Raw genomic sequence first — 21,446 nt, 5'->3', positions numbered from 1 at the left:
CCCGGCGCACAGGACCCTTCCAGAGAGCAAAGCCCCCCAGGCAGGGAGGCCCGGGGCAGGTAACCACCGTGGGGGGCAGGGGACTGACGGGAGCGTGCCTTCTCTTTGTGGCCCAGAACAATCACCATGAGGAGAACATCTCCTCCAAGATGAAGGGCTTGAATGGGAAAGTGTCCGACCTGGAGAAGGCTGCCGCCCAGAGGAAGGCGAAGCTGGACGAGAACTCGGCCTTCCTTCAGTTCAACTGGAAGGCGGACGTGGTGGAGTCCTGGATCGGTAAGCGTGGTCTCGGGCAGCCCGGTTCTCGCCCCCTGCCCAGCAGGACTGTTCAGACCCCTGCTCATCTATTCCCTTTGCAGCAGATCTTCTGCAGAGAAGAAACTAATCAAACGTGAGCGTGTCAGAAAACCCGCCGCCAGGGTGGGCCTAGGGCCCGTGTCCTGACGCAGAGAACCAGGGCCTCACGGGGCCTGGCACTGGGCCAACACACGGGTTCTCACACACACAGGAAAGCCCTTGGCCAATGAAAGGAGCAGTGAAGGTCACAGCAGGGACACAGCACGGCAGCTGGCACCAGGCTGCGTCGGCACGGCCCCCAGCCACTTGGGCCCAGGGTGCGCTCACCCTTCCTGAGAGCAGGAACTAGACTGATTTCAAGACCACGTGACCTTGGTAGTTGCTGTCACATAAGAGGAGACTGAATCACGTGTCTTCATGGCACAGATGGGGAATGGGGGTCTGAGGTGCAGGGAGTAGCCAGTTAATGTGGAATCACAGGCTGCTGTTGGTGGTAGTGAAATTGAAATATAAAAAGGTAATAGTGTGTTTGAGTATTTTTTTCTTTTAATCTCACTCCACTGAGAGGGAGAGGTATATTTCCCATGCTTGGTTTTCTAGGTGAAAAGGAGAACAGTTTGAAGACTGATGACTACGGCCGAGATCTGTCCTCTGTCCAGACTCTCCTTACCAAACAGGTCAGTTGCGGCCCCTTGGCTGGGTATCTGAAATGTGCTCAAATAGCAGTTCCTGGTGGATGCGCGGTGCTCAGCACCTTTCATGGAGACGTCTGACTCTTGCGTTGGGCCCCAGGGACTCAGCAGCGCACACGATGCGAGCCCGGTCCTCGGGGCGCTTCCACGCTCGGCGTGCTTGTGGCGGCCCCGTGTGCGAGCAGGGCTGTGCTCTGTAGGACACGCCGTCGGCCTACCCCCCTGTCTGACCTCAGGCTGCCGGGGGCGGGGGGGCACTGGGACGATGCTGCTGTTGTGGTCTGCAGTCGCAGGGACAAGGGCAGGTGTGACCTAGTGGCAGGACAGGATGGGGATGTCAGGCTGTCTGGCCGAGGCACCAGAACCAGCAAGTTCGAGTCTTGTCGCAGTCACTGCAGAGTAATTCATGGCTCCCGTTCCAGGAAACCTTTGACGCTGGCCTGCAGGCCTTCCAGCAGGAGGGCATCGCCAACATCACCGCCCTCAAAGACCAGCTGCTGGCCGCAAAGCACATCCAGTCAAAGGCCATCGAGGCCCGACACGCCTCCCTCATGAAGAGATGGAGCCAGCTTTTGGCCAACTCGGCCACCCGGAAAAAGAAGCTGCTGGAGGCTCAGAGTCACTTCCGCAAGGTAAAGGCAGGCCGTGCCAGGCGAAGCTCAACTGGCCCAGTGGCTGGGGCAGGCGAGCCCACCTCCTGTGTGCTGCTCCGCGCCGTCAGCCTGGCCCATGGCTCCTGCACAGGAGTGTGGGGTCGCCTTCCTCCAGGGCAGTGGCACCCTTGCTTTCATGAGATTGCCATTCAGAAACCCCCAGGACAGACTGAATTCACACATACCCAGGGGGAAGGGTGGCAAGGAAGACAGACGGAGGACTTCCTGGTGGAGGAGGTGGGAGAGGGGAGCCAAGCCGGCCACGGCCATCTCAGCCCTGGTGCCGCGGAGCCTTTCCTGCCCAGCACCCGCTGCTCGCCCTGCCCAGCGCGTCCCGCCTGGGAGCTGTCACAGCTCTGTCTCCTCTGCTTCCAGGTGGAGGACCTCTTCCTGACCTTTGCCAAAAAGGCTTCTGCCTTCAACAGCTGGTTTGAAAACGCAGAGGAGGATTTGACAGACCCTGTGCGCTGCAACTCCCTGGAAGAAATCAAAGCCTTGCGTGAGGCCCACGACGCCTTCCGCTCCTCCCTCAGCTCAGCCCAGGCTGACTTCAACCAGCTGGCCGAGCTGGACCGCCAGATCAAGAGCTTCCGCGTGGCCTCCAACCCCTACACCTGGTTCACCATGGAGGCCTTGGAGGAGACCTGGAGGAACCTGCAGAAGATCATCAAGGTGCCCTTCCCACTGCTCTCTGCTCGCCTGCCGGGCTGTGTCCCGGGACCTGGTCAGAGAAACCCCTTCCGGCAGGAAAGCAGTGAGGCTCGGGCGGAGGAAGCGGGGCTTCGTTCTCAGAAGTGACGGTGTGTGTCAGTCAGGCAGCCCCCGTTGCCTGTCATCAGTCACTTCTGTGCACGTCTTGCCAGAGTTCCCAGGCCGGGGGGCTCGAGCAGCCAGAGGTGGCTGAGTGCTCTGAGCTCCCTGAACGTCTCCCCGACTCCTCCCTGCTGCCTTTGGGTTGAGGTTGACACCCAGTCTCCCTGACCCCCACAGCAGTAGTTTGTGTTCAGCATTTAGAAAACAACTTCCTACTCCTCTCAAACGTTAAGGCAGCTGGTCCATCCATTCCTGGGGGCAGTCTTTCCGTCCTGGGCCTGTCTGTTCAGGAGGAGCCGGGGTGACGAGGCCTTTGCTCCCCTTTGGTCCTTAGGAGAGGGAGCTGGAGCTGCAGAAGGAGCAGCGCCGGCAGGAGGAGAATGACAAGCTGCGGCAGGAGTTTGCGCAGCACGCCAACGCCTTCCACCAGTGGATCCAGGAGACCAGGTGCAGCCCTGCGGCCCGCTTGGCCCTGGGAGCGCTCTGGGCCTGAGGCTGCGTGCCCAGGCCTCTGGCCCCAGGGCTTGGGGAACTTTGCATGAAAGCAGGAGGCATCCCGGGCACTCAGGAAGAGAGTAGGAGCACGGGAGCTGGAGGGCTGCACAGCGTTAGAACTGTTCCTGGAGGGACTTTGCCCAGTTGGGTGGGAACATGCATGGCCCCTGGTCAGCGCTGAGCACCGACTCAGTGGCAGACCATGGTGGGTTGAGTGCAGGGTGGGCACTGATGTTGTTGGTTTTTCTTTTCTTCCTCGTGGCTCTCTCTGTTCCCCACCTCCTGACCACCGCTGTCCGGACACCACCTTGTCTTGTGGCTGCTTGGATTCCACCTCCGCAGAACGTACCTCCTCGATGGGTTAATATTGTCTTCTTCTTTCTCTGGGCTTGTGGTGTGGTGCTGTCCCGTGTGCTTGTCCCTCTGCCCCCTGCCCCCATGTGGCCTGGCTTGCAGAGGATCCCAGGATGGGCCTTCCTGCCCCTCCCAGCCCAGGGCAGGCTCCACTGCCCCCGCCCTGTCCCTGTCACCTTACAAGGAGGGTGTGCCTTGCCCCACAGCCCCGCCCTGACAGCTTGCGGTCTGGGGAGGAGAGGTACTCCTGTCCTGTTCTGACCCCAGGGGTGCTCAGGTGGGGAATGTGACCAAGCTGGGAGGTCAGAGCTAAAGCCAAGCCTCTGGGAACCCCCACGCTGGGTCAGCCACAGGACGGCACTGGCCGCCTCTTATGCCTCTCCTCCTCATGTGGCCGGTGGGACTGTATTTAATCCTTAGGAGGCCGTGAGCATAAAGCAAGTTAACAGTGTTTAGGGCCTCAGGCTGGTTCAGTAAGGCCCCAGCAGTGCACTGACCCCTTCCCCAGCAACCCCCGTTTCCTCAGGGTCGGGGGAGGGACAGGCGTCACTTACCCTAATGGAGGCATAAGTGCCCAGTGTTTCTAAGTGATAGGGCCTGGGAGGAGCCCAAGAGGAACAGGGTCATCCCACCCAGTCCTAGCAGGGACCCCTCCCCCGTTGCTCCCCCTTCTTCTGCCTGGTTGGCCACCTTTACATTCTCCTCCAGGCCCATTCTCGGGGCCACGACTGGTAGGACCACAGTGTTTTAGACTAGTCCTCCCGAGGGTCTGCCGCAGGTGAGTCGAGCAGAGCGGGAGAGAAGCACATACGGGTCCGTCCCCACATGCTGGCGGCAGGATGGGTCAGGATCAAGGGATCCCGGTTTCCAGCTTGTGAGCCACCCGGGTGTCTGCCGTGCCCCTGGGCCCCGTGGCTGTGTCTGCTGGTCTCGGTCCTGTCTCTGTAAGGTGCCATGCTCCCCTTACCGTGTGGCTCCTCCTGCCCTGTCCTGTCCTGCCCAGCCCATGTGCACTGCCCCACGGCTGCCTGCCCTCCCAGGCTGGCCCTCAGCCCGCCCTCCCCTGGGTCCCGCCTGGGCGCCAGGTCGCCCTGCCTGTGCGCTGCTGCTCGGGCCTGTGGCGTGTCTGTCTCGGTATGCCTCTCCTCCCCCTTCCTTCGGTGTATTCATTTGGTTTCTTCTCTTTGAATAGCATAGCCTATCGTCGGGTCATTCGTGTCTATCAGTATGAAGTTGGGGATGATCTGTCTGGAAGGTTTTTCTCCTCTTATTTCTCTCCTTATCTCACTGGTTTTACCAATGCACCACCCCAGGCGGCTCTGCTTTCTGACTAACCCACTGCCCTCGGCCGCTTGGGACAGAGGGGTCTGTCCTCCTCCCCCTGCAGCAGCACCCAGCCTCCCGCCCCCAGGCCCCGGGGGTGTGCTTTGCCCGGGGGAACATGGCATGACCGCAAGTCTGAGCTGCTGGGGTAGGAGGAAGCCTGGTGCCTTGCTTTTTGCTAGACACTTTGGACTTGGGGAGATTTCAGAGCTAACTCTGGTCGCTGGGTGTTAAAAGGGTAGGTTGGGTCAAATGTGGGTACTGGGGAGGCGGAGCTAAAACCCCACCAAGGACATGCGCACAGTGTGACTTGCCCCTGCACGTCCCCCCAACACGATTGTCGTCTTTGTTCACTGGAAGCCTCCTGGGACCTTGCACTGTGTTAATGGGAAGACGGAGGCTCCTCAGCCCCTTGCTTTTCAGAACAAGGCTTGGAAGGAGCTTCTGGTGCTGTGTCTAGGTCTTGGGAGCTGAATCTGAGGCTTAGTCACGGCCACCTCCCTCCTTTAGGCAGAACTAGAACCATTTTAAACCTCAGGTCTGGTCGTCATCTCTTAGCTACCCAGTCTCCGTATCTCAGGGGTCTGATCCCCCTAAAATGGGGCTCCCCTCCTCAGGAACCTGCATGAGGCTCCAGAGGTTTCTGGGGGAGGCTGTCAGCTTGTCAGCCCACCCCCTGACCCATGGCGGCACAGGGGTGCACTGTCAGGCAGGCCTGCAGCCCTTCTCTGCTCCTTTAAAGTCGGTTCCCAAGGTGCCCCTCAAGGGCCTAACTTGGGTCAGTCACCATGTCACCGCCGGGCCGGGCCTGAGGGGCCACCTGACGAAGGGCCCTGGCCTGGGAGCAGGCTGGTCGGGGCTCAGCCCTGGCCCATCGGTCAGCCCAGGAAGGCGGCCCGCCCCGTGGAGCGGCTGCTTCCCATCTCTGGACAGGAAATGGCCACCGACCCTGCTCCCTGGGCCGCTTAGGAAACGTTGGCCAGTAGTCGACAGGTTTAATTTCCCTCGTACAAGGAACTGGAGACTGCAGGCACTGTTTTCTCTAAGGACAGTTCACTTCCAGCTCCCAGGTCCCCCTTGCTCACCATGCTTCCGTGTTTTGTGTTTAGGTCCTGCATGGTGGAAGAATCCGGGACCCTCGAATCCCAGCTTGAAGCTACCAAAGTAAGTGCCCCCTGGGCTCCTGGCCCAGCTGAGACTCTCCACCCGTCCACCCCAGCAGGCCTGCCTGGCTCAAAGCCAGGCGTGAGGTGGGCTGGATACTCCTTTTCCCCTGGGCTTAAAGTAGCCTGGGTCCCTATCATACTAAGGACATGCTTTGACGATTGCTACCTTGAGCCCCGCTTAAAGAGGAAAAGGCTTTTCTTGTCCTTCATATGTATTGGGTTGGCCAAAAGGTTTGGCTTTTTACGTACACTGGCTCTAGTAGCGCGTAGTTGTCTTTAATTTCATTTGAGACAATTTTGTTAGATTGTATTATGATAGTTGTCCTATCAGTGTGCCTTTTTTAAAAAAAATCAAAATTGGTGAATTTTTGTGTAGCCATTTTAACATTGAAGAGGGAAGAAAATATGCAATGTTTTCAGCATTATGCTTTCTTATATCAAGAGGTAGAAATGCAACTGAAATGCAAAAAAGTCGCGTGCAGTATATCGAGAAGGTGCTGTAACTGATCAAATGTGTCAAAAGTGGTTTGCGAAATTTCATGCTTGAGGTGTCTTGCTGGATAATGCTCCATAGTTGGGTAGAACAGTTGAAGTTGATAACGATCAAACTGAGACATTATTTGAGAACCATCAGTGTTATACTACGCAGGCGGTAGCCAACGTACTTACAATACCAAAATCAATAAAATTGGTGAAAATGAAAAACGTGCCTTTTACTTTTCAGAAAAAAACTGAATACTTTTTGGCCAACCCAGCGGTTACCCAGGCAGATCTGCCCACTTCCTTGTGACACTCCCCTTGAAGTCTTTCCCTTTTCTGAGGCTGTGGGATTCTAGCCTCACCCCAGCCCACCTTTCCCATTGCAGACAGCCCTGCTGGTCTCAGGCTGGGAGGGCCAGGGCTGTTAGTCAGGCCTCTTGGGCCTGGTGACCTAGGCGAGAGCCCGTCCCATACATCTTTGCTCCCCCGCCACTGCAGCGCAAGCACCAGGAGATTCGAGCCATGAGAAGTCAGCTGAAGAAGATTGAGGACCTAGGGGCAGCCATGGAGGAAGCCCTGATCCTGGACAACAAGTACACAGAGCACAGCACGGTGGGCCTGGCCCAGCAGTGGGACCAGCTCGACCAGCTGGGCATGCGCATGCAGCACAACCTGGAGCAGCAGATCCAAGCCAGGTACCTGCAACCGGTACCGAGGGCTGTGGGAAGGACAGTCTCACCACCAGACCATAGGTCACCCGGCGTCTGGCAGTTAGGTTGCTGCTGTGTGGGGTGGGGGACTCAGTCCCTAATTTCCTTTCTTACAGGAATACAACAGGGGTGACCGAGGAGGCCCTCAAAGAGTTCAGCATGATGTTTAAGTGAGTACACCGCGCGCCTTCCCTAGGTGGGGGTAGGGACAGGCTCAGTGGCAGGGCCTGTGTGCTGAGCTGCCCTCCCCTTTGTGCTGCAGACACTTTGACAAGGACAAATCTGGCCGCCTGAACCACCAGGAGTTCAAATCCTGCCTCCGTTCCCTGGGCTATGATCTGCCCATGGTGGAGGAAGGAGAACCCGACCCTGAGTTCGAGGCGATTCTGGACACTGTGGATCCAAACCGGTGAGCCTGGGGGCAGGTAGTGGGCACGGCTCTGCCCAAGGCATGTGCTGCCTGCTCCTGCTCACTGCACTTGTCCCTCCCCAGGGACGGCCATGTCTCCCTGCAAGAATACATGGCTTTTATGATCAGCCGTGAGACGGAGAACGTCAAGTCCAGCGAGGAGATCGAGAGCGCCTTCCGTGCCCTGAGCTCTGAGGGGAAGCCTTACGTGACCAAGGAGGAGCTGTACCAGGTCTGGGACTCCCCGCCCCTGCCCTGGGGAGGAGGGGATTGAGGGGCCCTGTGAAAGTAAAGCCGAGGGCTGCCGGAACAGGTGTTTCACCCCCACTTACCAGGGGATCTCAGTCCAGGCCAGAGTCTATCAGCCCGCTGAACTGGCTTTGGGCTCTGGGCATAGGTCTTCCTGAAGCTCGGGCATTAACATTTTTGAAGTCTGTCCAACCCGCGGCTTCAGCATGGCTGACAGGTGGTGTCTTCCCTCTAGAACCTGACTCGGGAACAAGCCGACTACTGCGTCTCCCACATGAAGCCCTACGTGGACGGCAAGGGCCGCGAACTCCCCACAGCTTTCGATTATGTTGAGTTTACCCGCTCACTCTTTGTGAATTGATCCCTGCTCCTAGGTTAGCCTGGCCCGCGCTGCTTGCCCTGCCGTTGCCTTGCTGCATGTCAACTCATCTCTGTGCTCTTAAGAAAAATATTCCAGACAGTGTTACTTTCCAATGTAACCTTAAATCTGCTTAGCTTGGGATAAAACTTAGTAGAAAATGGTGCTTCAATAAACTGCTTCTGGCCCAGTCAGTCGCCATGGGGACCCAGCTTCCTGTCCTGAAGCCAGCTGCTCCATTCCGACTTCAGAAAAATCTAAGCAGTTGGCTAGTTTCCTCTTGTTCTCCCCACCCCTCCCCCGCCCCCCAAATTTTGTTTTCATGTAAAAGAAATAAATGACTCAACTCCTCCAAAAACTTGTCTTCATTGAGCTCCACCAGAAGTACACGGCACAGGTCCAGCCTCACCCCACCTGCCTCTGTATTTAGCGACACTCCCTGCCGCGGTTTTGTCGTCCTCAGGTGGCCACGTCCACTGCCAGCTGCTCCAAGTCCTCTGTTTCCCGGGGCCCTTGTTCAGTGAACTCGGTGCTCAGCTGCCAAACCTTCACCGTGCCCTTGGCGTCGCCAGCAGCCAGCAGCTGAGTTTGGTGGTGATTAAATTCAAGACAGTAGACGGGGCTCTCATCCTGGGTTTGCCTGACTGAAACTGTGGGTTTCTGGGAGCTTTTCTGGAGATCAAACAGCTGCACATCACCTTCATGGAGAGATTGGTGGGGTGAGAGGCCTGGAGCTGCATCAGAAGTTCCCTGCACACCCTGGAAGGCAAACTCCAGAGGCTACAGCTCAAAAGAAGAATGCAGCCCAGTTCAGCTCCGTCCCACATAAGGGGAGGTGTTGCCCACGTGCAGTTTATCCCCATCGCTGAAGTGCAGGACAGGCTGGGCCCATGTCACCCAAATGGAGCTAAGCCTGGCACCCCACTTCCTACCTTCACCAGAAGCTGCTGCAAACACCAAGGGACGCACAGGGGACCAGCGCACAGCAAACAGGTACTTGTGAGACAGCTGCAGGGAGGTCAGGGGCTGGGCCTGCAGCATGGAGTGCAGGTGCACATGCCCATCGGTCCCTGCGCTCAGGAAGAGGTTCCTGCACAGAAGGAAGGGCAGAAAGCCAAGCCGGGCTGAGTGCTGGATGTCCAAGCATGGCTGGAGCCTTCCTGCTGGACTCCTAGGCCCTCAGGCTCCTGGAAGTCCTCCCTGAACCCCACAGACTGGCAGTCCTCGTTAGAGAGGGTCTGATACCCTGCAGCCAACCCCCAGAGCTCAAACGCGGCAGGCCCAGGCCCAGGCAGGACTCCTGGTCCTTTAAGCAGCTCTTCAGAGAAGCCTGGCGGGACTCCCTCACCCGCCCTGTGCTAGAGGCCCTGTGGCAGATGTAGGACGATCCCCAGGCCAGGTGTTGCCTACCTGTGGAAGGGGGAACAGCTCAGAGAGTAGATGGGACCACCATGGGGAGAGAAGGTGAACTGGGCCGGTGCCCGCAGGGGCACAGAGCTGGGTGTTCGCGTGAGAGCGGCGTCTTCTGCTGCCAGGGAACATTTGAGTGGGAAGCCACCTTCCGTGCCCAGAACGAAAAGGCTGGGGTCAAAGCTGGAGAAAGCCACCGCCGTGGTTCCCACCTCGGTCTCCCCCCGGTGCGGCTGCAGAGGAACGGACGGCAGGGCAGAGCTGAGGGAAGCCGGTGAGTGTCCCAAAGGAGCCTAGGCCCACAGAGGCCATGCAGCACATCTCAGCGCAGCGGGTGGCACTGGTGCCAGTGCCCGCCCCAAACTGCCCCCAGTGCCACCGGCTCAGGAGGTCCCACAGGCCAGAGCTGCCTTTGGGGCCATTCCCAGGGGTGGCAGCCTCAGCCCCCCGGTACCTTCTTCAGCTTGGTGTTCCGTGGCAGCTGCTGCACGACCAGGGCGAAGCCGTCTGTGAGCTGCAGCCGGCCCGGCCCGGCCCCCTGCCAGAGCAGCACCTTCCCGTCGGTGGCCACGCTCAGCACCCGGAAGCGGTGGCTGTGGCGGGGCTCGGGCAGCCAGACCACCTGGGTCGACAGAGTGTGGGAACGAGGTCAAGAAAAGGATGCCTGCCCCCACCCTTCGGCATCCCCACCTCCCTCCCCAGCCAGGGGCAGGCACGGGGTTCCGAGGTCCGTCCCCTAGTCCTAGCAGAAAGCCAGGACAGCTGGGAGGCTGGGAATGGCCCTTGGGGTGGCTCCTCCCAGGGACGGGGGCGTGACTCATGCCCTGGGAGCTCCAGGAATGCCGAAGGCAGCTGTCCAGCTGCCAGCTCCCTGGTGACCTCCTGTGGTTGTGCCAAGCGGGCACCCTCTCTCCTGCTCTGCCTTGAGAAGCAGGCCCACGGCAGCAAGGCCCCGCTCAGAGAGAAGGGGCCGGTGTTCCATGACCCTCCCGAAAGCCCGCTGCTCTGACCTGGTACACGGGGTCCGTGTGTGTGTCGTCCGTCAGGCCCGTACGCCAGAGCAGTGGGTCCTCAGGACGGCTCGTGTCCCACACCAGCACCTCGCCACTGTACAGCCCACCTGCGGGGCCAAGCCGGCCAGGCTGGAGCTGACCGGTGCCCAGCCGCCCAGCTTCCTGGCCAGGCACCCACCCCTCCTGCCCGCTGAGCGAGGATGTGGAGCCACTGCCCCGAAAATGGTCCTGAGGAGGACAAGCCCTGCTCCGCCCCAAGAAGCCCCTCCTGCTGCCCAGCAGCGCCATGCCCTACAGGACGACCTCTTTCCCGATGTGTGGCTCCTATCACCAATGATAGCCCCCCAAGGTGCAGCTCCGCCCTGCCCTTGTCCTGACCAGGCTGCACCCCTGCACAGCCCACACGCCCTCAGGGCTTGGCTGAGGGCTGGCGGCCGCCTCCTGAGCTGCGCGCCCGGCACAGGCCCACTCAGCATCCTCGCCTGAGCACAGGGTCCCCTGTGGTCTCTGTCCCCCGCTGGTTCTGCCCAGGCCATGCCCAGGGACTGGGGGCCCGATGGAGAGCTCCCCTTTGGCCACCCTCTGCAGGGCAGGAAGCAGACGCGAGGCAGGCTGGGTCGCTCACCGGCAATGTGGGAGGGCTGCGTGGGGTGGAAGGCCAGGCACATGACGGCACTGGGCACCTCCACCACCACTGACGGCTGCTGGGGGTTCAGGCCTCGCCGGTCCAGGTTCCAGGCACACACGAAGGACTTCAGTGTGCTCCAGTCCCCATCGTCCAGCCTGCACACGGGCACGCCTGAGCTGGCTCTGCCCCTAGGCCGGCGCTTCATCCCACCGCACCCTGCCCCCGCCCCTCATTACCCGCAAACAGACTGGCCTGTGTCCCCATCATACCCAGACACTGTACTTAGTATCAAAGTGGCACAGGCTCCTCCATGGCACCCCGAGGACATGGCCTTCTCTGGAAAATGGTTCCCAGGAACCCAGGGTGGGTGCACACAATGGTGGCGTGGAGGAAAGCACTCAAGGAGAAGGCGAGGCAGGCCCACGGCTCACTGCGCAGGCCTGGCCGGTGGGCACTGTGAGTCCTGGGCTCTTGGCCCCTCCCTCCCCTGCCAGCCCGCTGCCCGCGCAGCCTGGAGAAGACTCCCAGGATGACCGAGCCCTGAGCCATCCCTCTGCAGACAGGCAGACAGAGGCTCACGTGTGAGCCCGAGGGCCTCCCACTGCCCCTCAGCCGCCCTTGCTGCCACTCACCGGCCGTAGGCACAGGCCACCACAGAGCCCGTGCTGTTCCAGGAGACACTGGTCACATGCAGTCCCTGCCCTTGGGCAGGGGGGTAGCCCAGGGTGTGCAGGCAGGTCACCTGCAAGAGACAGAGCATCCCCAACCCTGATGCTGAAGGCCACCCAGCAGATGGCCTTAATGCAACCTAACAAAAACCACTCATGGGCATGGGCCTCGGCAAGCTCTCAAAGCTGTCTGAGGCCCCCGCACACTGTGCAGCGTGGGCCTTCATCTTGACAGCTCTCCTAACATGACACTTCCAGGACCCCGGAGGGAGGGCCTGGCCAACTGAGACCGACGCCAGGCCCAGGATCAGAGCTGGACACTGTTCTCACGTCTGTTCTACACACAATTTCAAAAGCTTTGGCTTCTGGAGCTGGATGGTGGCGATGTTTGCACAACGAAGTGAATGTACTCAATGCCACAGGACTGGACACCTAAAAATGGTTAAAATGGTAAGTTTTTTTTAAAGCTCTGGCTTCTTGCCTCTCAGCCCATAGCAGGAGAGCAAAGGGGAGGGCTGGTGATGCCGGCCACAGAGAGGACTTGGCAAGAACTGCCCGGAGTGGGATCTGCACCACGGAGCAAACTCCTATGAAAAGTTTCACAATTCTTGACTTCAAGGCCCCATATAAAGAAATTGTCCGATGGAAAGACTCCAGGATCTGGAAGCGCCACGCGGCAGGAGCCTTACACACTGCTATGGGAACGCAGAGCGAGGAAGCCGCTGAGGCGAGCCATCTGGCGCTTCATCAAAATGTTAGCATGGAGCTACATATGCCCCAGAAGTTGCAATCCTAGGTGGCTACCAAAGAAAACTGAAAACGTGTTTACACAAAAACTTACACACAAATGTCCACAGCATTATTCATTACAGCCAAAATATCCATCAGCTGCTGGACAAAGGAAATCTATCCCTATGGTGACTGTCATTTGGCCAGACAAGGAATGCAGCACCAGCAGGCACTGCACCACGATGACCTTTGACAACATTCTGGTCAGCAGCAGAGGCCAATCACAAAAGACCGCTTCTCCTGAATTCCATGTATATGAAATGTTCAGAATAGAAGAATCGACAGAGAGAGGAAATAGATTAGTAGTTGCCAGGGATCAGGCAGAAATGAGGAGTGACTGCTTAGTGGGTATGGGGTTTCCTGGAGGTCATGAAAGTGTTCTAAAAATGACAGTGGCAATGGTTATACAAGCCTGGGAATATATTAGAACCCACTGAACTGTACACTTTACATGGGTGAATTATATGGAATATAAATGATAGCTCAATAAGTCTGTTATTTTGAAACAAAACTATACAGTGAAGTAGGAAGCAGACAGGGCATAAGAAAATGTTTGCGGTTCGGTAAAATTCAGTTTCTTGATCTGAGTTCTGGTTCCACCAATGTTTTCACTTTGCGAAGAGTCATGGACCTGCCCTAGCCAGGTGGCTCAGTTGGCTGGAGCACCATCCCGTATGCCAGAAGCTTAAGGGACTGACCCCCGAAAGGGCACATGCCTAAGCTGTGGGTTCGGTCCCCAATCAGGGCGCATACACGAGGCAACCTCTCAATGTTTCTCTCTCACATTGATGTTTCTTTCTCTCCCTTCCTCTCTCTCTAAAATCAGTAAACATGTCCTTGGATAAGGATTTTTAAAAAAATAAAAGTCATGGACTTGAACACTGGTGATTTATGCATGTTCTTATGTTATAGTTAATAAAAGTTTACGTTAAAAATAAAACTACAGGAGTCCCCCCCTTATCTGCGGTTTCACTTTCCACAGTTTGTTACCCATGATCAACCATGGACTGAAAAATATTAAATGGAAAATTCCAGAAATAAACAATTTCTAAGCTTTAAGTTGCATGCTGATCTAAGCAGCGTGATGGACTCTCTTGCCAACCCGCTCCGTGCTGCCCGGGACGTGGACTGTCCCTTGTCCAGCTTCTCCACACTGTGCACACTCCGCACCTGTCAGCCACTCGGTGGCCATCCTATCAGATGGACCGTCACCGGACCATAGTGCTGGTGTTCCAGCAACCCTTGTTTTACTTAACAATGCCACGTTGGCATAGCTTTTACTACAGTGGATTGCTAGAATTATTCCATTTTATTATTGTTACTGCTGATTCCTTATTGTGCCTAATTTATACACTAAACTTTATCATTGGAATGTGTATATAGAAAAAAACAGTATATACAGTAACCTAATGTCATCAATAGGTTCTGCAACTTTATCACAGACTAATTGACATAAACAAGAGTTGAGTTCCTAGGCATCTCATCGACGTTGTAATGAAATGACTTGAGTAAAATGTTATTCCAGGACCTGCTGCATAGGGTTCAATACTATCTACAGTTTCAGGCACCCACTGGGGGGTCTTAGAACATATCCCGCAAGGATAAGGGGGACTACTGTATACACAGTAAGTCATTTATCACAACACTATAACTGCAATGATTATACAACCAATCTAAGTGACAGTACAAAGGGAGAGAATTAGGGGATAACGGGGCTACCCTACGCCTTCGCTGTGTAGGTGTGTGTTTGCCGGCACAGACCAGGCTTTGCCTCTGACCAGAAAAGACCCTAAGATTGGTCACGGTGACTCAGCTGTCAACAACACGCATGTGGAAAATAACGGGAAGGAAATGACACAGCAGAGAGATCAAAAGTTCCAGGGGCAGGTCCACCAGGGATCTCTTCCTTATCTCTAATTTCTGAGTGCTTGGCAATGTTGTCAGGTTGTTTGTAGATTTTTTTAAAGTTATTGATTTTTAGGGGGGTGAAAGAGAAAGAGAGAGCTCGCCCCACCACCCCACCCATCCAGGCATTCACCCGTTGACTCCCACATGTGCCCCAACTGGGCGTTTCAGGATAATGCTCCAATGAACCGAGCCACCGGGCCACAGCTGTTTACAAAATTTTGAAATTGCGGCTTTTCAGTAAGAGCGACATCTCAGCCTTTCAGGGGCTACTGCAGCAACGCCAAGGACAGTGGGGAAGTGTCAAGGCCACAGCCCTGACAACAGGAGACAGAAAAACCCCACATGGGCCAAAACAGTAATTCCACTACAGGGGGAATAAACCAGAAATTGATGCAAAAGAAGAAAAAGAAAGACAGGGAGTCACTGCAGTTCTGTTATGTAACAGCAAAGTTTGAAAGTGCTCCTCTGCCTGACATTTGGGATCAGCTAGAAACCATGGGGCCGTCAGGGCGTGCACGGCGTATGGCCAGCCCACAGAGCTGCCCAGCCTCCCGCCTGCTCGCCCGTGGGAGGCGGCTACACTTCTAGAAGTGCGGTTGCTTCCTGCATCTCCACCAGCTGGGACGCCGATAAAGGATGGCGCTGGTACAGAGGGACACGACGCAAGTGCTGGGAAGACCGGAGCACCTTTATGGGAACTGACGCGGGAAGCTCTGGTAAGTCAGAAAGGTCACAAACAGCGCTTTCTTCTTTTGTTTAACATGTTAAGGACAACACAGCGATGAACCTACTGTGCCAACCTAGCACTGGAAAAACTTTACAGTAGGCCTGTGGACCAGTGCCCCTCACTGCATGTCTTACGTTCTGTATTTCTATGATGACTGAATTTATTGTAATAAACATGTACTGCTTTTTTAGTCAAAAAAGGATATTTTTAAAAGGGGGCTATCCCTGGCTGGTGTGGCTCAGTGGGTTGGGAGCCGGCCTGTGGACCAAAAGGTCATGGTTCGATTCCCAGTCATGGCACGTGCCTGGGTTGTGGGCCAGGTCCTCGGTTGGGGGTGAGAGAGGCAACAGATTCACCGATTCTCTCCCATATCATGTTTCTCTCCCTCATTCTCCCTCCTTTTCCCTCTCTTTAAAAATAAGCCAAAAACTTTTAAAAAGTAAAACAAAACAAAGGTATGAACCAGAGCACAAATAACTGCAGTCTGAGGCACTCAGCACTGAGCGAGCAGCCTGTCCACAGGCAACCAGCTGAGGAGAGTGAGGCTCAGCCCAGTGTAGCGCAAAAGCCAAGAGCCCTTCATTCATTCAGAGGCTCCCCGATCCCACAGGCTACACTGTCTGTCCAGCAGGACAGCTGAGTTTAGAGGTGACGGCTCTGAGCTGTGCCTGGAGAAAAGACAGACCTGGAGGCACTAAAGTCACCTGAAACCAGACAGACCAGGGCTCAAATTCCAGCTCAGCCACTTGACCTCCCTGAGTCTTTTCTATAAAGTGGAGATCATAACAGCACTGATACAGGTGTCCTGGCGAGTAAAGGAGACAGTGCGGAGGAAGTCCTCACCCACAGCACCTGGGGAGACACAGCCCAGCGGCGGCAGGAACGACAGAGGCAGACAGCCCAGGTTCAAACTCCGCCCCTGCTGCTTACTAGCTCCCTGCTGTTCTGGCAGTTGCTACAGCCCTGAGTCTGCGCGGCCACAACTGTGGCCGGAGATGACGGCGGCGCTACCGCAAGCCCGGCAGCGATGGCCCACTGACTTGTTCTTGCAAAACAGCCCTCAGCACCTGACTTGAGAGTGAGAGCCCAGTGAAGGCTGGTACTCTGACTGGTATTATTTGAGCGGTGCAAAAGATGGACTGAAAATGGGATAGAGGCTTGACCTGAGGCAGAGGAGGGCGGTACCCCAGGCCTGCCTGCTCCCTACCGTCTCCTGCTGCTCCGTCCAGTTCACCTCGAAGCCATCAAACGCGTGACTCTGCCAGTTCTTGTTCAGCTCTCGGATAACCATGGCCTCTACCCTCCGAAGAAAGGCCGCAAGCTGAGGGCCGTCGTGCGCGGGCGCAGGCAGAGAGTCCACCGGCACTGCGGCCTCGGTCTGCACCTCGGCATCTGCATGCCTCCGGGTCTGCGCGGACGCCTCGGCAGTGGCAACGCTGGCCGTCTGGCAACTCTTCTGGAGAAGAGGAAAAGGTCGCGGTCACCAGCCAGCTTGTGACTGCTCCCAGCTTCCAGCATCGCCGGCCAGGGGCAGCTCGCTTACCGTGCGGCTGTTTATCCTCAGGCTACTTATTCTGTTTGTTCAGTCTGTCCCTTCCCTCCGTGAACTAGCCCATTTTTCTTTGGAGGACCCCGATCTGTGTGGTACACAGGTGGAGGTGACCCCTCAGCCCTTCCCTGCTTCAATGAGGTTGGGGGGAAGACAGGACCTTGGCTAGCCAATCACAGCACTGGGTTGCTCCCCAGCCTCAGTGATTGGATCATAAGGACCACGTGACCCAGTCAGAGCCCCAGGACTTAGGGTGACATGGTTTGGTGAGGACTCAGGAGTGCCCTTTTTGAAGACAATGACAGCTATGAGTCATGTAACCATTTTAAACAAAAGACTATAAGGAAACCAATTTTATCACATGTTAATTAACATAAGTTCCTACAGCACATCAACCTTGGTCCGCACACCTTAGACCTTGTGGCCTCCAGCAGATCACCCCCCAGCTTCTCCCTCCCTCCGCACACAGCCCTCTCCCATAGCGTACCTTTCAAGTCACCCCCTAGCGGCGCAAAGGAAGCACTTGTGGCTGTTAGTTAACTGGTATAAAGCAGGTTACTTCCCAGCTGCCCTTTTCTCCACCCTGCCATCTGTCTCAAGTTCCTTGTCCCTTGTTCAGCTACGCACAGGGACAGACATCAGATCAGGGGAGGAACTGCCAACCTGCCTTTCTTACTATCATGACGAATCTTTTCCAAACGAGGGGCCCTATATCCCTGAAATTACTGTCATTTGCAAGAGGCTCTCCTCCCATAGCCACTCATCAGACACCTGCCCTTCAGGGCAGTGGCAAGACCTGCCCCCATGCGCCCCTACTAAGCCTTGGGGGCAGGGCTAGGCACCAGGCCACAGCCAGTGAGCCGGGAGAGCAGGGACTAGGACCATACAGGGGCCGCTCTCCTTAGAACACGGCGCACACGCTCAGCGCTCGTCCCCGTGTTCCCCTTCACATTCCATTCAACTCTCCGCTCGTCCATCTCCCACTGAATTGTGAGTTCCTCCAGCATAAGAATGCTGTCTGTCCTATCTTTATGTCCCAAGCGTTTTGCAAGGTATTTGGCACCTAGTACAAGTTTATTTATATTATACACACGTGTGTGTGTATGGACACATACATGCGCACATACACTTACTAAGCATCTCCTTGCCAGGCACTGTCTGGGTACGATGGATATAGCAGAAAACAAAACGTGCAAGATTCCTGTGCCAAAGGAGCATACCTGGGACTTGGGGGTAGACAAGTAAACAAACAAACACAACCCCATTGAAATCCAGTGGCACTAAGTGCAGCAGAGGTGTGGGAGAAGGGAAGGGAACGGCTAGAGAGGCCACTGCGGTGGGATGGCAAAGGCGGCCTCTCAGGGAGATGGCATTTGAGCTGCGATGGGAAGGACAAGGAGCTGGCCAAGTGGAGAGCTGCAGGAAAGAGGGTCCCAAAGGGGCAGAGCCACACTATGTTCAGACGTGGGCTTCAGAAAGGTAACGCTGCTGGAAAGCAGGTGGATTAAATCAGTAGTATTCAAATTTTGCTATGTATTAGAATGGTCTGGGTAGCTTTAATGAAACCAGAATCCCAGCTGTAACCACGCGCTAATTAAGCACAAATCGCTCAAAGTAAGCCCCAGACATCCACATTTTCCAACCTCCAGGCCATTCCGGCGTCCGCCAAGTTTGAGACACAGCAGCGGGGGGGCGGCATTTATCTGAGGCCGTTGGGCTAGTCACTGAGCCCCACACTCCCCTCCGCCTGAACAGCACTGGGCTCTCACACTTGAGCAGCGATCTCTCCACCCCACAGGAAGTATTCTAACAAGACATTTTGCAGAAGAGATCCCATGAGTGGTCCAGGGCCAAACCCTTAGAGAGTCTGTGCACCTGGGTCTCAAACCAAAGTCCAGGGCCCTGTCCCTCCCTGCAGATTGGGATATGACAAGAAAAGCCAAGTCAGGCCAAAGACAGTAAATACTAAAATACAATTTGAAAAACCATCACCGGAACGTATACTCACGTTGCAGTATCGCACCGCTACACGAGCCAAGCAAAGACCCCCGTTTGACTTTTCCAAAGACATTTCCAAAAAAATTAAGAGACTGCATAAAAACTTACCTAAAACACTCCTAGGGCTTATTGATAAAAGAAAAATTGGGAAAAATCTAAAAGCCCATAAAAGGGACTGGTTAAGGGGGTAGGGAGGTATAAAAGAACTAAATGGTACTGGAAAAAATACAGTAAGATTAAATCAAAAAAAATTTTACAGCAAAAATACGGGACTAGTTAAATAATAAAATTATAAAAACATGTCGACATGCAGGAATGTTTGGCTGTATTAAGTGAGAAAGCGTTATGCACAATGCAATTCCACTTTTATAAAAAAGAGGGGGACAAAGGGGGAAAATCAGGATAACTGTAATAGCATCAATAAAATATAATTTTTAAAAAGAAATGTGGAGAAGAGAAAAAACAGAAAGGGGACAGGTACAAACCAAATGGCTGGGGAATGAGATTGTGGGGTGATTTTTATTTCCACTTTTTTGTTTATCCAATTTTTTCCTAAATTTTAGACATAGGTAACTTTTAAGTTTTTTTTATTGATTTGAGACAGAAACATCTATTTGTTGTTCCAGTTGTTTATGCATTCATCGGTTAAGCCTTTGTATGTGTACTGACCAGGGAGACATAGATAACTTTTAAAAAGAAAAAAAAAAGTTACTTTGGAAAAACACTTGACCACTTCCTTCCAACCCTTGCAACATTCTTACAACTTAAAAAAATCTCCCTCAGTAAGTTAGGACCCTGATTCAAGTGAATCCTCCTCACAGATGAAAGCCTAAAATCAGCTTTTCCTACAGGTTAAAACTACAAGAAAATTGACAAGCCTCAATCTCATTCTTAAAAAATAAATATTACACGGAAGCAGTAGTTCCCAGCCTGGAGTCTTCTAAAATCTGAATCTTCAGCAAGCGGGAGGTATTTCAAGTACTTTTCTTCAAGGCCAGTGAATTATATACATTTACCTGTTAAGGACCTATAACTCAAATATCCACTGCCTTTACTTTTCACTGGAATGGTGGTTCCCACGCAGCGCGGGGAAGCGGGAACGCTTTGAAGCCAGTTCAAACCCTGGCTTTGAGACCTACAGACTGTTGGCTGGAGGCAAGACACCGCGTGTCCTCTAGAGCCTGACTTCACGGAAACCGCACCGGTGTTGGTGAGAACGTGAGCGCCGCAGATCGGGCACGCCTGCGTGGCAACCTAAGCCGCGGTTTTCTCTTCTGGGAAACGCTACCCCCCTGCCCGACCTGCCTCCGCTTACCCTCTGCTCTCGCCTGGCACCCTCCTCCCCCGGCCCGCGTTCCCCTCCAGCCCCGCCCACCTCCTACAACACCAGGTTTGCTCGGACCTCAAGGGAGACACCTGCCCTACGCTCTGCCTGGACCCTTCTAGCTCCGGGACTCACTCGGCTAACGCTCTCACGCCGAGTCTTTCTTTAAATGTCCCCCCGTCAATGCGGCCCACCCAGCAACTCACCCTCTCGCTCCCCAATCCATACTTCGAATCCCTCCCCCCTGCTTCTCTTGTCCAGGCCACCATTCACCTTTTAACACATTGCGTAATATACTTATTCCATGCTTTGTCCATTTTCTATCCCCTGAAAACCACTGCCCAGACGGGCCCCCTGCACCGCCGGAACCGCTCCGGGCGGCGCGCAGCCCGAGTTCCAAGTCCGTCTGCACTCGGCGCCTCGTGAGCGGGCCGGGAGCGCGGCCCCTCAGCTCGCCCAAGCACCTCTTTTTTGTGTGCTTCCGATTAAAACACAAAAACCGGCTTATCTAGATCTTAAGATGCAGTCTGGTCATTTTTTAAAAACGAAAGGTGGTTTGAAATGCCTAAAAACTTCAGTTCACACAAAATCCTTCCAAACTCAAAGATGGCGCTGAGGGTCTTCAGAGGTTTCTTAAAAAAATTATTTTTATGTTGCTGTTCAAAAACTGAGGAAACTGGGAGAGAGTATCCCAAAGGTCAGTTCCTGTTTATTAAAGTATAAAAAAAATCGGTGGGACGCCAGAACCTGGCCCGGCTGCCTCGCGTGGCCCCTCGCCCTGCCGCCCGCGTCGCCCAGAGCCAGGCCCGCGCCCTCACCGTCTCCCCGCGGGTGCCCTGGACGCCCCTCCACTGCGAAGGCACGGACACCACGCCCAGGGTCTCGTCCTGCAGCGGCCCCGACCGCCCGTTCCCCTCAGCGCTCGCAGCCCTGCCGGTCGCCAGCGCCGCGGGACCCGCGCTTCCCGCCAGGCAGAGCTGCCTGGGCTGCGCACGGGTTGCCATGGAGACGGGCCTGCTTCGGCGCACTCCAGCGCGACCTTCGCCCTCGCGCCTCCAGAACGCAAGGCTGGGGGAGTGAGGCTATCGATGCCATTTTTGAATTGGTCAGAACTCTTTCTGCATGACCCGGGAAGAGGAGATAAATATTCTTTTTTAGCCGGTGCTACAAGCATGACCAGCTTTAAATACACTATGCCCATAAGGGGAACGCTTAGTGCTTGTGCGGCTGTCCCCATGGCGGGGTGGAGCGGGAATGCGGAAGTGAGTCACCCGCGCCAGGCTCAAAGATGGCGCTGAGCGACATTCGCAGAGGCCCGGAGAGGAGGCTGCGGCCCGGGCAGGCTGGCGCGTTTTAAGATCTGCAGGCCTGGGACCACCAGGTAAGCCAGGTCCTCCCAGGGGCGCCAAGAACCGCACTGCTCCAGTTGGCGG

At 55.5% G+C, this 21,446-nt stretch overlaps 2 protein-coding genes across 7 annotated transcripts in view; one reads left to right on the top strand and one right to left on the bottom strand.

Moving 5' to 3' along the window:
• The window catches only part of SPTAN1 (spectrin alpha, non-erythrocytic 1), a 57,299-nt gene extending 48,942 nt beyond the window's left edge, over positions 1-8,357 (top strand). For all 6 annotated transcript variants that reach the window (XM_054584276.1, XM_054584274.1, XM_054584273.1 and 3 more), the window contains 12 exons: positions 117-276; positions 898-974; positions 1,412-1,621; positions 2,018-2,314; positions 2,790-2,902; positions 3,293-3,310; positions 5,737-5,791; positions 6,772-6,968; positions 7,100-7,153; positions 7,246-7,392; positions 7,477-7,624; positions 7,877-8,357. In XM_054584276.1, coding sequence (XP_054440251.1) covers positions 117-276; positions 898-974; positions 1,412-1,621; positions 2,018-2,314; positions 2,790-2,902; positions 3,293-3,310; positions 5,737-5,791; positions 6,772-6,968; positions 7,100-7,153; positions 7,246-7,392; positions 7,477-7,624; positions 7,877-8,002 — 1,602 coding nt within the window. In that variant the 3' untranslated portion in view covers positions 8,003-8,357. The remainder of the gene's footprint in view (positions 1-116; positions 277-897; positions 975-1,411; positions 1,622-2,017; positions 2,315-2,789; positions 2,903-3,292; positions 3,311-5,736; positions 5,792-6,771; positions 6,969-7,099; positions 7,154-7,245; positions 7,393-7,476; positions 7,625-7,876) is intronic.
• DYNC2I2 (dynein 2 intermediate chain 2) lies at positions 8,353-21,032 on the bottom strand. Its single transcript, XM_054584287.1, has 9 exons — positions 20,832-21,032; positions 16,350-16,598; positions 11,683-11,792; positions 11,048-11,205; positions 10,420-10,529; positions 9,864-10,031; positions 9,410-9,642; positions 8,932-9,089; positions 8,353-8,697 (listed from the first exon to the last, which is right to left on the bottom strand). The coding sequence occupies exons 1-9, from the start codon at positions 21,015-21,017 to the stop codon at positions 8,459-8,461; spliced, it is 1,611 nt and encodes a 536-aa protein (XP_054440262.1). The 5' UTR covers positions 21,018-21,032; the 3' UTR covers positions 8,353-8,458.
• Positions 21,033-21,446: the final 414 nt, after the last annotated feature.

This window comes from Pteronotus mesoamericanus, unplaced genomic scaffold (genome assembly GCF_021234165.1).
Source record: "Pteronotus mesoamericanus isolate MK-2021 breed Mesoamerican mustached bat unplaced genomic scaffold, CSHL_Meso_final contig_78, whole genome shotgun sequence".
NCBI lineage: Eukaryota > Metazoa > Chordata > Mammalia > Chiroptera > Mormoopidae > Pteronotus > Pteronotus mesoamericanus.
Note: the sequence above shows the minus strand (reverse complement) of the source record. Positions and strands in the feature narration are given on the sequence as shown.